The 12,707-nt window shown below is 36.7% G+C and overlaps 1 protein-coding gene across 1 annotated transcript; it reads right to left on the minus strand.

Annotated features, from left to right (window-relative positions):
* Positions 1–2,878: 2,878 nt before the first annotated feature.
* LOC139193432 (uncharacterized) lies at positions 2,879–5,777 on the minus strand. The gene is made up of 3 exons (XM_070816452.1): positions 5,614–5,777; positions 3,671–4,106; positions 2,879–3,577 (listed from the first exon to the last, which is right to left on the minus strand). Exons 1-3 carry the CDS (start codon positions 5,775–5,777, stop codon positions 2,879–2,881), a joined length of 1,299 nt encoding a protein of 432 aa, XP_070672553.1.
* Positions 5,778–12,707: the final 6,930 nt, after the last annotated feature.

Below are 12,707 nucleotides of genomic sequence, written 5' to 3' on the forward strand. Positions count from 1 at the left end.
AGAAAGGTTGATGTAAGGTGAATAACAAGCTATGGAAAGTGACTGGTGAATGACAAGCTATGGAAAGTGACTTTAGCCTATGACTTAGCTAAAGTGAGGATGACAACTCATACAAACAACTCATCCATACAAAACCGGTTTCAATACACCCCCTCAAGCTGGATCAAGGGGATTGATTGATCCAAGTTTGCACAACAAACGTTGAAACTGAGTAGAGTCTAGTGCTTTTGTGAATAAATCAGTAAGTTGATCGTGGCTGCGTGTGAACACGGTGTCTATCACCTTGGATTGAACCTGAGCACGAATATAATGGCAGTCAACTTCAATATGTTTGGTCCTTTCATGGAATATTGGATTGGAGGCAATGTGCATGGCAGCTTGGTTATCACAATACAAGGACATAGGTGCCATGCTTGTGAATCTGAGCTCGGAAAGAAGACCTTTCAACCATATGAGTTCACATGTTGTTGCTGCTATAGCCCTATACTCAGCTTCAACACTAGATCGAGCAATAATAGTTTGTTTCTTGCTCTTCCAAGTGACAAGGTTCTCTCTAACAAATGTGCAAAAACCTATTGTGGATTTTCGATCAAGGGCATTTCCAGCCCAGTCATCCATTGTTCCTCATAATTATCCCCCTTCCTACTAAGCCCTTAAGATATCGAAGTATTCTCTTGACGATTTCCCAGTGAACTAGAGTAGGAGAGTGCATGAACTGACTGGCTAGGCTAACTGAATATGAGATATCAGGCCTAGTAATGGTGAGATAAATAAGTTTCCCAACCATTCGCTGATAAACACTAGGGTCCGAAAGAGGTTCACCTTTTCCATGCCATTGAAGTTTGCTAGCTAGGGGTGTCCGAGCTGGTTTACATTCCATCATGTTAGCTTCATCTAGAAGATCAAGAACATACTTTCTTTGATTCAAGAACAATCCCTTTGAAGAGGTAGCCACCTTAATTCCAAGAAAGTATTTCAAGGGCCCCAAGTCTTTAATGGAAATTTTTTGGTGAAGTGACTGCTTAAGCGTCTTGATTTCACTTATATTGTCACCTGTAATAATTAGGTCGTCAACATATATAAGCACAACCAATTTGCCAGCAATACTACTTCGAACAAATAAAGAAGAGTCAACATGACTCCTTTTGAACCCTGCAGCTTCAAGGACTGAACTAAGCTCTGAATACCAAGCTCGAGGGGACTGTTTGAGACCATATATGGCTTTGTGAAGTCTGCAGACCTTGTTGGGTTCATTTTCTCTTGGGTGACCAGGAGGCAACTTCATGTACACTTCTTCTTTAAGATCCTCATGAAGAAATGCATTCTTCACATCCATTTGGAATAAGGGCCATGCATTATTGACTGCCACAGACAACAATACCCTCACTGTGTTCATTTTGGCAACAGGAGCAAAGGTCTCCTTATAGTCAATGCCATAGGTTTGAGTAAAGCCTTGAGCTACTAACCGTGCTTTGTGTCTTTCAATGCTTCCATTGGAGTTGAATTTGGTCTTATATATCCACCTACTTCCCACGATCTTCTTGCCATTTGGAAGATCCACCACACTCCATGTCTGGTTATCATTAAGAGCTTGAAGCTCTTTAGTCATAGCATCTTGCCACTCAGGCATGCATGTGGCTTCATGAAAATTCCTTGCTTCGAAAGTGTGAGACAATTTGTTAAGGAAAGAAGTATGAGAATATGAGAATCTGTGATAAGAAATGGCTGCAGAGATATGATGCCTTGCAGTGTAAGTAACATACTTTTGTAACCTCACTGGTGGATGTCTATCTCGTGTAGGATTTCTTCTTGGTGCACTTATAGCTTGCTGATTTGGTTGAGCTTCTGATGGTCCAAAGGAGCTTGGCACTGCATCAATTACACTCTCAGTGAGTTGAGAATTATTAGTGCTGATATGAGCAGGAGTGACTTCATGAATTTCTGCTGGAATAGGTAGTGGAAATAGGTCCATAAGATCTTCCATATTAACATTAGTCTCCAACCCTTTGTGGAAATAAGGTGAATATTCATCAAATCGCACATCTCTAGAGACTGCTAGCTTCCCCGTGTTAGGGTTGTACACTTTGTAACCCTTTTGAGAACTGGTATATCCCATAAACACACATTTGGCAGCTCGACGGTCGAGTTTGTCACGATGGAGAGCTTGAATGTGCACATAACAAGTACAACTAAAGGTCCTGAGGTGAGACAAGTTTATAAGCCTGCCCTTCATGACTTCAAAATGAGATTTAGTATTCAACACCCGAGTTGGTAGTCTATTAATGATGTACGTGGCAGTGAGTAGGGCTTGAGACCAAAATTTCTTAGGAACATTCATTTGGATCATAAATGATCAAGTCTTCTCCAATAAGTCTTGATTCTTTCTCTCTACCACACCATTTTGTTGTGGTGTACCAACACAGCTAGTTTGATGCAAAATGCCATGATTGCTCAAGTAATTACTCATGTTATTAGAAGTGTACTCAGTACCATTATCTGATCTTAACATATATAACTTAGATGAAAATTGATTGGTGATTAGATTGTGAAAGTCCTTAAAAGCATCAAACAAATCACTTTTAAGTTTTAAAGGATACAACCAGGTTACTCTAGAATAGTCATCAATAAATGTAACATAATATATATACCCATCAAAGGATTCTACACGAGAAGGACCCCAAATATCAGAGTGAACAAGCTAAAAAAGTTTACTAGTTCTAGAATTAGAGGAAACAAAAGGAAGTCTAATGGCTTTTGACATTTGACAAGTTTCACACTCTAGTGTGTTTTTACAAAAAAAAGGGAAACAACTTGGTCATCACATGTTCTGAGGGATGGGCAAGGCGTTGATGTCATAGTTGGTGTTCCTGAACTTGACTTAAGTTGACACTGAGCTTTTTGAAAAATTGGACTCCTTTGAGAGATAGTAGAGTCCATTCAAGAAGAACCCTTCACCAATCTTTTTCTGAGTAACTCGGTCCTGAAACACAACAGTGTGAGGGGAAAATATGGCAAGACGGTCTAAGGTTTTTGTGATTTTTCCTATTGACAAGAGTTGAAAAGGAAAAGAAGGTACATAGAGAGCAGTGGAATCAGTATGCTCACTTAGCAATCTAATCTTTCCGTTCCCTAGAATAGGTTCCTCTTTCCCATTTGCAATAGATACATGAATTAGATCAATAGTTCTTTGAAAATTGTGGAAACTAGAGGGTTTATTAGTTATATGATCAGTGGCACTGGAGTCAATAATCCAAAAATCATGTGTAACATTTGCATTAAGAGCAGTGGAAATGGCATTGATAATACCTGGAATATTGCCTTTCGATGTGTTCTCCGAGTCATCCAAGAATCCAGCAAATTTCCCTAGCATTGCAGTAGGGTTTTCAGGTGTCATTTCATCAGGTTCAGTGCTTCCTTGCTTCTTTTGAAGAAAAACAACAAACTCGTTGATCAAGGACACATGATTTGTTGAGAAATTGGCCATCCCATCAGTTGAGGAACAAGCTGAATGAAATGCTTTTGGAGTGACTCCACCCTTCCCATCTTTGATCATCCTGCCTTCCCTATCAAACTTAGGCTTTAACTCCAGATGAAGAATCCAACATTTTTCTCTCAAATGTCACTTCATGTCGCAATAAGAACATTTCCAGCCTGCTTTCTTGCCAAGCACCTTATCACCAGTTGCTTTGTGATTTGTCGTGAAAACCCTAGCTTCAGAGTTGGATTTGGGCTCAACGTTCATCACTCTTTTTCGAGTTTCCTCTATCTGGACTGCATGACACACACTGGTAAAAGAGGGCAGCTCTTGAGTCATTAACAAGTGACTACGCAGGTCTTCATACTCCGCTCCCAAGCTTGCTAAGAGTTGAAACACCTTGTCTTCATCAGCCCTCTTCAGTAGCACAGTGGAATCAGTTGTGTGTGGACGATACATATCGAGTTCATTCCACATGGATTTCATACTTCCAAGGTGTTGAACATAGGAGTGATCACCTTGCTTTAAACTAGCCACACTCTTCTTCAGTTGAAAGATGCGAACTGAGTTGTTTTGGCTGCCATACATGTCTTTGACAGACTCCCATAGGAGAAGGGAAGACTCTGAGTAACTGAAAAGCTCAGACAGTTTTGGCCCTATGGAGTTAAGTAATCAGGACATGACCAGCTGATCAATAGCATGCCATGCATCATAAGTTGGTGAAGTGGATTCTGGGGGCTCAGAGCTTCCATTGATAAACCCTAGCTTTAATCTTCCTCCTAGAGCAAGTGACACAGCTCTTGACCAAGGAAGGTAGTTGAACTCGTTCAGTATCACCGAGCAGAGTCGTTAATTTGGATTGTTCTTAACCCTTTGGGTTAAGTTTGGGGAGGAGGATGAGGCACTGTCGGCACTAGACACATTTTCTTCTGCCATCTCTATCGATGATGAGCAAATGAAGAAGTAAAAAAAATGAACAGAGTCATGACCCTATAGTTCCTGCTCTGATACCATATTGAGTTTTGGTTTCAATATTTGTTTGTAGGATAACTACACAAACACAATCCCTAAAATCTGTCCTAACAAGTGGAAAAGCAAAAACCAAATTACAAGTAAAAAAGCTTTTACAAGCAACTAAGAAAGGTTGATGTAAGGTGAATGACAAGCTATGGAAATTGACTGGTGAATGACAAGCTATGAAAAGTGACTTTAGCCTATGACTTAGCTAAGGTGAGGATGACAACTCATACATACAACCCATCCATACAAACCGGTTTCAATAGTATGTCACTTGGGCTGCAAGCAACAAGTTCATGGTTGGCGATACTCTAAGTAAGCTTCCCATCTCTTCTAATTTCCATCGTCTTCTTTATTAAGTTAATAACTTCGTGAACTCATTATTGAACTCATGGTTTGCGAGTTTGTTGTCCCTAATTTGTGTCTTCTTTTATGTCTGCATTCTAATTTTTTTACATGTGTCTCTCAACTTAATTCCATATTTAACAAGCAGCAAACAACCATCTAAACTCCAACGATAAATTTTTCATTATGACCGGAATACGGGTTGTACACCACGTATATTTATATAAGTGGTCGAAAATTTTATATTTTAAGTTAATAATTTTTTAACATACATATCATACCATTTTTATAGTGAAACATGGTGTATCATCCCATGTTCTTGTTATATCTCAAACTCCAACGCCAAAACATGTCGACAACCACCCACACCAATCAGACCATCATGTCAGCGACGCTGCTCCTTATAGCTGTCAAAAAATAAAAATTTTCTATTTCTCTCGATCCTTCTACATATATAGTGAATCCACGATTATTACCATTCAACAAGATCACATGATTATAATTATCAAATGGAATTTCAATTAATTTCCGTTAGCCTTGAAGTTATTAAGTAACTATCCATCACTCAAGTTTTCTTACATTTGATGTTTCTTAAATATTTTCCAGTTTCTAACTTCGCCACAAACGCACACGATGTACAAGAAGTACCCAAAGCATCATTCGACTCGTGTAGTTCGGAAAACCCAGTTAGCACAGCTATCACAACTGGCCCAGCAAACATCACTCCCACCTCTTCTAGCGACCACTACTACATTTGCACTTATGGCCGTCATTGCCAGTCGGGCCAGAAGCTAGCCATCACCGTCTCAGCTGCTTCCCCAGGCGCATCACCTTCTGTGCCACCACCGCCCTCTACCAGTAACACCCCTCCAACTACCCCTTCCCCCACATCAAATGACCCTGCTGCTTGCGCACCAGTCCCTGCTCTATCACCATCCATGAATGGGGGAGTACCCACTGTGAACATCACCCCGGGGTCTCAGCCTCCTCTGGATTCTTCTTCACCTGCTGTTTTGGCTAGTTTCACCTTGTCGGTCACGGCTCTTGTCGCAGGCTTGTTCTTTTAGTTACCGTGAAGACATCGACAGACTTAATTAATTACTATATTGATGATCCAATCATTTTTTATAGTCTTTCTTGATAGTCCCAGGTAAATTGTATTTGATTAGTCTCTTTCGTTTTATAATTTTGTATCGGTTGTGTATAAGAATCCCCGTGATGATTCTTTTTAGTGTACTATCAATAAAGAAATTCTTCTGTTCAAAATTCTGTTATGCAATAAAGAAAGAAGCAATGTTTCTTTGCCAAATGGTCCCATAGTCAATGCTAATCTTATGACACATTTGTAATATGGCTTGGAATTCTGTTATGGCTAACTACATTTCATACCATTAAGGTTTGTGGAGATTTCTAAAATGGACCATGAATAATATTTTCATTTTAGTTAGAATACGATGATGCCTAAAACCCGAAAGGTTACAAATGAGTGACCAACCCTACTACAATGTAACAACTCGAATATATAAGTTACAAGTTGGCCTTAGATGGATGTTTGGATCGTTAGGTCTGGATCCATTGCCTTCTTGTTAAACTTGGAAAAACGAAATGTTCGAATCTTTTTTCTTTGAAAAAGAAGAAAAAGTCACAAAATTGTTAAGCTTAACTGACCATGGTATTAGTGGCAGATGTTAGCATAAACATAAAACCAAGAACAAGTAAGATGAACTACTATGAACAAAACACAAACCACAGTTCATAAACCAATGTATAGACAATACCTACAGATGAACTCGAAGAAGCAGCCATGTCTGATTTCTGCAAGGAGATTGCAGTGCACATTCTCCTCTCTTCAGTAATCGATTGTTCTCTTAACTGATAATATGTCTTAGTCCAGAATAAAGCGTATTAACTATGAGAGCAGAGGCCACTATATATACACAACATAATCCTTGCCAAATTTTATAAGGATTCCCCTATTAGAATCCATATAGAAAACTAATTCCTTCCAAATAGCAGTTCAGTATAATATAGATTACAAATCCATTCCGAATAAGACTTTCCATTCAATCTAACCAAGTTCACAATTCATACTCATGCTCATATTCTTACATTCTCCCACATGAGCAAGTATGAACCAAATAAACTAGTTCGATTAAGATGACAATAGGGTGATCACCAAGCCTTTTGAGTATCATCATAAACAATCTATTTGTACATTTCAAAACACATAATCTAAAATCTTAAAATCACAACCAACATGTAACTTATGCCTTCAGATTACTTATGTTCAATCTACTCGTATAACATTATGATCAAACTGACATTAGTGGACCTAAATATGTACTCCCACTATTTCTCAACTTAATTTTGAGACAATCAAGTCTAACACAGACAATAAAACTATCAACTTGTAATTCATTCCAACATAATGAATTATCAACATATGAATTCAAACAACTGCTCGAGTCAAATCACAGAGATTCTCAAAGCATTAAATTGAATTCAAAACTATATATATATGTCAGACCAATCAATTACAAAATTGAATCTCTGAATGCAATAAACTTAGCTAACAATTATACTAACGGATAATTATACTAGCTAAACATAAACTTAACTTTAGAGAAGAACATACTAGCTAAACATAAACTTAACTTTAGAGAAGAACATTACTTGCTACACCAGCTCTTCGAACTTCACAGTAGCATCACTTCTCAAACTGTATTATTGCGATTGTCTTCAATGCAACAATTGTTCTTTCTAAAATAGAATAACAAACTACTCTCACTGATCAAAAGATTCGAGCACATCCATCCTAAAGATTTGTACCCTGAATATACCAACTGGCAACGCTTTAGTTAAGGGGTCAACAACCATCAGACTTGTACTAGTATGCTGCACATCAATACATCTTTAAAGGCTTCTGTATTGATCTCACAATCTTCAATTCTGCCACAAAATTCTTTAACCAAACTCCCTGCTTCATTCCTTCAAAACATGCCACGAATTATGCCTCCATAGTGGAAGTTGCAATAATAGTTTGCTTGGCACTCTTCCAAGACACTGCACATCCACCAAACAAAAAAATATATCCACTAGTTGATTTCTTGTCATCTAAATCACCTGCCAAATCAGAATCCATGTACCTTTTCATTTCAAGTTCTTCTTCTCTACCATACACAAGCATATAGCATTTAGTTTGTTGCAGATACCTTAAAACTTTCTTGGCAGCACTCTAGTGAGCTTCCCTCGGATTAGATTGAAATCTTCCCAAAATTCCTTCAATGTATGCAATGTCAGGCCTTGTACAAACATTTGCATACATTAAGCTTCCAACTAGTGATGCATATGGCTTTTCAGACATCTTCTTCACTTCAAAATCGGTTCTTAGACATTGTTCTTTTGATAAATGATCCCCTTTGTTCACTGGTACATGACAACCATTACAGTTTTCCATATTGAACATGGTCAAAATTCTTTCAATATATGCTTTCTGTGAGAGTCCTAACAATTTTCTATTTATGTCTCTAGCAATCTCAATTCCTAAGACAAAATGTGCTTCACCAAGGTCATTCATTTCAAAATTTGCACTAAGAAATGTCTTTGTCTTTTTTAACAACTGAATGTAGGAATTAGCAAGTAGTATATCACCATCGTACATGACTAAGATTATAAACTTTGTCCCATTGAACTTGAGATAGATGAAGTCATCGAGTTTGTTCTCAACAAAGCCATTAGATGTAATCACTTGATCAAACTTTAAATACCATTGTTTGGAAGCTTGCTTGAGACCATATATTGACCTCTTTAATTTACAAACCATATTCTCCTTCCCCCTTTCAATAAATCTAGGGTTTAAACCATGTAAATATCTTCTTGAAGATCACCATTGAGGAAAGCTGTTTTTACATCCATTTAATGTAACTCGAGATTAAAGTGTGCAGTTATTGCTATAATGAGTCTCACTGAATCTTTGGAAGACATAGTCAATTCCTTCTCTCTGAGTGAACCCTTTAGCAACCAATCGAGCTTTATACCTTTCAATTTGTCCATATGCATCCCTCTTAGTTTTATACACCCATTTGCACCCTATAAGCTTTATATCAGACTTGCTCCACTAACAACCAAACCTGATTCTTGTACACTGATTCTAGCTCATTCTTCATTACATTGTTCCACAAAAATGACTATGAACTCTTCATGGCCTGTGAATAAGTTGTCGGATCATCAATGTCTCCAATATTGTAGTCAATTTCTTGAAGATAACAAAGGAAATCACTTGTAATTGCAAGTTTTCTTGTTCTTGTAGATCTTTTAATTTCAGGTTGAATTTGAACATTGTCAATTTGCTGAGAATTATCAATATGTTTAGTAGTTTGTTGACTCGACTCATACTCTATTTTAGTTACTTCTGGTTGCTCCATCACTTGATCAGTTTCTTCATTGTGATCAGACTCAATGTGTTGTTCCTTGGCTTGGGAGTACACCAAAACTGGGCAGTGTTCACTTGAAGATGCTTCAATTGATGACTGCTCAAGTTTCTCAAATATAAGGTTCTCAATGGTAAAATATGAGACATCTTGATCTTAAAAAAATCTTGCATTGTGGGTTTCCTTGATTCTTGTATGAGCCTGTGCACAATAGAACTTAAACCCTTTTGATTTTTCTGAGTAACCTACAAAATAACAGGACTCAGTCCTAGGATCCGATTTCCTTTCCTCTGGATTATAGAACCCAGCCTCTGTTTTGCTTCCCTAAATGTGGAAGTGACCAAAGCTTATCATTCTACCATACCAAACTTCAAAAAGGGTGGTTGACATTGATTTGCTAGGGACATGGTTTAGTATGTAATTAGCAGTCTTTAGAGCCTTACCCCATAAGAAACTTGGCAACTTAGACCTTGACATTATGCTTCTCACCATGCCAATCAATGTCCTGTTTCTTCTTTCAGACACTCCATTTTGTTGTGGTGTACCAGCAGTTGTGTATTGAGTCACAATTCCTTGTTATTCAAGGTAGAGAGCAAAATGACCCTTATGTTGTCTATACTCTGTGTACCTGCCAAAAATATTATTCACCCCTATTTGATCTAACAATCTTAATGGATTTGTTTAATTGTTTTTCTACCTCAGTCTTAAAGATTGTGAAACATTTAAGAACAGCTGACTTTTCACTCATTAAAAAGGTATAACTAAATCTTGAAAAATCATCAATGAAATTAGGGAAATTTTATTTGAACTCATATAACCTCTTTTTACACCCAACGTACTTTCTACACCCATATTACTTTGAACTAATCTATCAATATCTCTTTAAATGCAAATTCATGACCTAAACTACCCTCACAAACCCAATTTAATTGGTAAATTTACCTTTACTCCCATTTAGAAAATACAGATCCAAAATCGAGAACTATGGTAAATTTACCTTTACTCCCATTTAGAAAATACAGATCCAAAATCAAGAAGAACTATATAATACTTGAAATGAAGCATTAAGAACTGTACCAACTATGAAGAAAATCCCAGCAATTAAAATGGTCAGCCTTCGCCCTAACCTTTTGGTAGTGTATGTTGCAAAGAAGGTCAATACCAAATCAACAAGGTACATCAAAGAGGTGACGAATTGAACAATTGCAGGCCTTGATTGTTAAATCATAGACTGATGCCAAAGAAACTAAAATTTTTTAGTATAGTCTCCATCTCCATGTTCTTTGTTTGTTTTTATGCTTTAAAATACACAAAACAAAAATATTGTAAGTGTTGGTTGTCATGATCACATTCTGATAAGAAAAATGGAGTATTGACTTAAGAATTTAATTCAATTGGAGTTTTGGTTTTTAATTTAAGAATTAGTGAGTCATGGTTCCGAACTTGTATTAGTGTAGATCAATGATGTTTTTGGATAACTCAGTTAGAACTTAGAACTTTTTCTCTTGTAGCTTTTTATTTTAGCCAGAATGAACATAAGATAAAGATTGTGTGATGTAGGGTTTGATTATTGTGTGCGGGTTTATTGATAAATTTTAGTTTCATTGTTAATTTCATCTTGTACTTGATGTAATTATGCAATAGGGTAAAAAGGACTATTCACATTTAAAGTTTAAGTTGGGTGTAGAGTGAGATTATGTGGGTTCAAATAAAATTTCTCATGAAATTAACAAAGTACCTGTTTCCACAAATCGTTTTAGTTGGGAAATGACCACAAATATCAGTATGAATAATCTCAAGTAAATTTTTGCTTCTTTTGGCTTCAAAATTTTGAAAATTAGTTAGCTTTCCCTTGAAACAATCCACATATTCAGTTGCAGTTTCGAAATCAAGTGAAGAAATCAAGTTTGATTTTGACAGTTTAGTGATTCTTTCTTTTGATATATGAGCTAATTTCTTGTGCCAAAGAATGTAAGAAGTGTCAGTGTTTAACATTCTCTTAGTACTTGTATTTAGTGCATGATGTTCATTAAAAACCACAATACACTCCAACTGCCATAAGTTTTCAACTAATCTTGCAGTCCCCAAAGTGGAATTAAAATAGTTCTTTTGAAAAAGTTGCAAACATTCATCATCACCTAGGAAGGAAAAACCATTTTTCACAAGTTTAGAGGCTGAGATCAAATTTCTTCTCATCTTTGGCACATAAAGCACATCATTCAATTGTAAAATGAAACCAGAATTCAGTTTTAACCTAATTGACCCAACAACTTTGACTACAACTTTTGTGTCACATCCAAGGTATTAAATATCGATGATATCGGAAATATCGGTAGTCCAAAAACACGGAAATATCAATGGAAATATCGGGATATTATCGATATCGATAAAAATAATATGGAAACCACGGAAATTGTAAGAAAAACTTGGAAATTTTTATTGAAACTTTGCACGATGTTTATTTAGTCAATTATCTATTAGTTTATCACAAAAAAATGGAAGGAAATGCATTGCATGATGGATTTAATTGATTTAAGTTAATTATATAGCGAGCTGACAAACATTGTGAGTGTAAAAAATATGTAGTAATTAATGAAAGAAGTTTAAACACACCATAATCATTTATATATAATGAATTAGTACAATATTTTACACTTTATACATTGCATGGTAAGATACATGAGTGACTTAGTACCACATAAAGTTCATAAAAGGTTCAAAATTTTCACTATCTTCATCATCTCTATGAGTAGAGTAAGTGTATTGTGAAGAGTAGTCATCAAATGATAAATCCCCAAAATAATTTTGCATGTAATTGTTAACATGCCATCTATATGCAATTGTTAACGGCATTTTTGTCACATTTTTTAATATTTTATTTTTGTTTTATATAAATTTTTCTTGTTTGTTGTACCACAAATCATGTGGCTAGTATATAAAGAAAAGAAAGCACTGAGTTTCCAAAAAACATAATAAAAAAAAAAAAAAGAAGGAAAGCTACTGTTCATGAACAATAGTCATATCATGACGTATCATTTTCATATCAGAATCAGACCATATTGGTTAGAGAGTAAAATTGATGATCGATGCACGTGTTGATGATCACTGCACTCTTTCTTTTCCATTTGTTTTGGTTTTTTTTCTTGGGTTTCACTTCTCTGTCTGTCATTTCCTGCTTTTTTTTCTTTCTCCGGTTCTCCCTCATTCCTCTCCTTGTTTCTTCTCCGGTTCTCCCCCCATCTCTTCTCTGCAACTCTCCTTCCCGAAGCACAGACACACCACACACACAACCCACCGTGACCTCCACCACAGTGGCACACACTCTGCCGAGCACCATCACCACATGTGGACCGTTCCTCCTCCCCTTCTCACTTCCCGGCTGCGGCAAGCACCATCAGGCAAGGGGAGGCCTTGTTTAGGTCATACGAGGCTCTCAGATG

This window comes from Malus domestica, chromosome 17, assembly GCF_042453785.1.
Source record: "Malus domestica chromosome 17, GDT2T_hap1".
NCBI classification, from domain to species: Eukaryota; Viridiplantae; Streptophyta; class Magnoliopsida; order Rosales; family Rosaceae; genus Malus; species Malus domestica.

Bases quoted from the DNA above. Each gene is read 5' to 3' on its own strand.
- LOC139193432 (XM_070816452.1), bottom strand. From the start codon at position 5,777: ATGGATGGTGATAGAGCAGGGACTGGTGCGCAAGCAGCAGGGTCATTT. The intron at 4,107-5,613 runs GCAATGACGGCC...TGAGCTTTTCAG, and splicing joins GCTAGCTTCTGGCCCGACTG to TTACTCAGAGTCTTCCCTTC. The intron at 3,578-3,670 runs GTGCTTGGCAAG...CTGGAGTTAAAG, and splicing joins ACAAAGCAACTGGTGATAAG to CCTAAGTTTGATAGGGAAGG.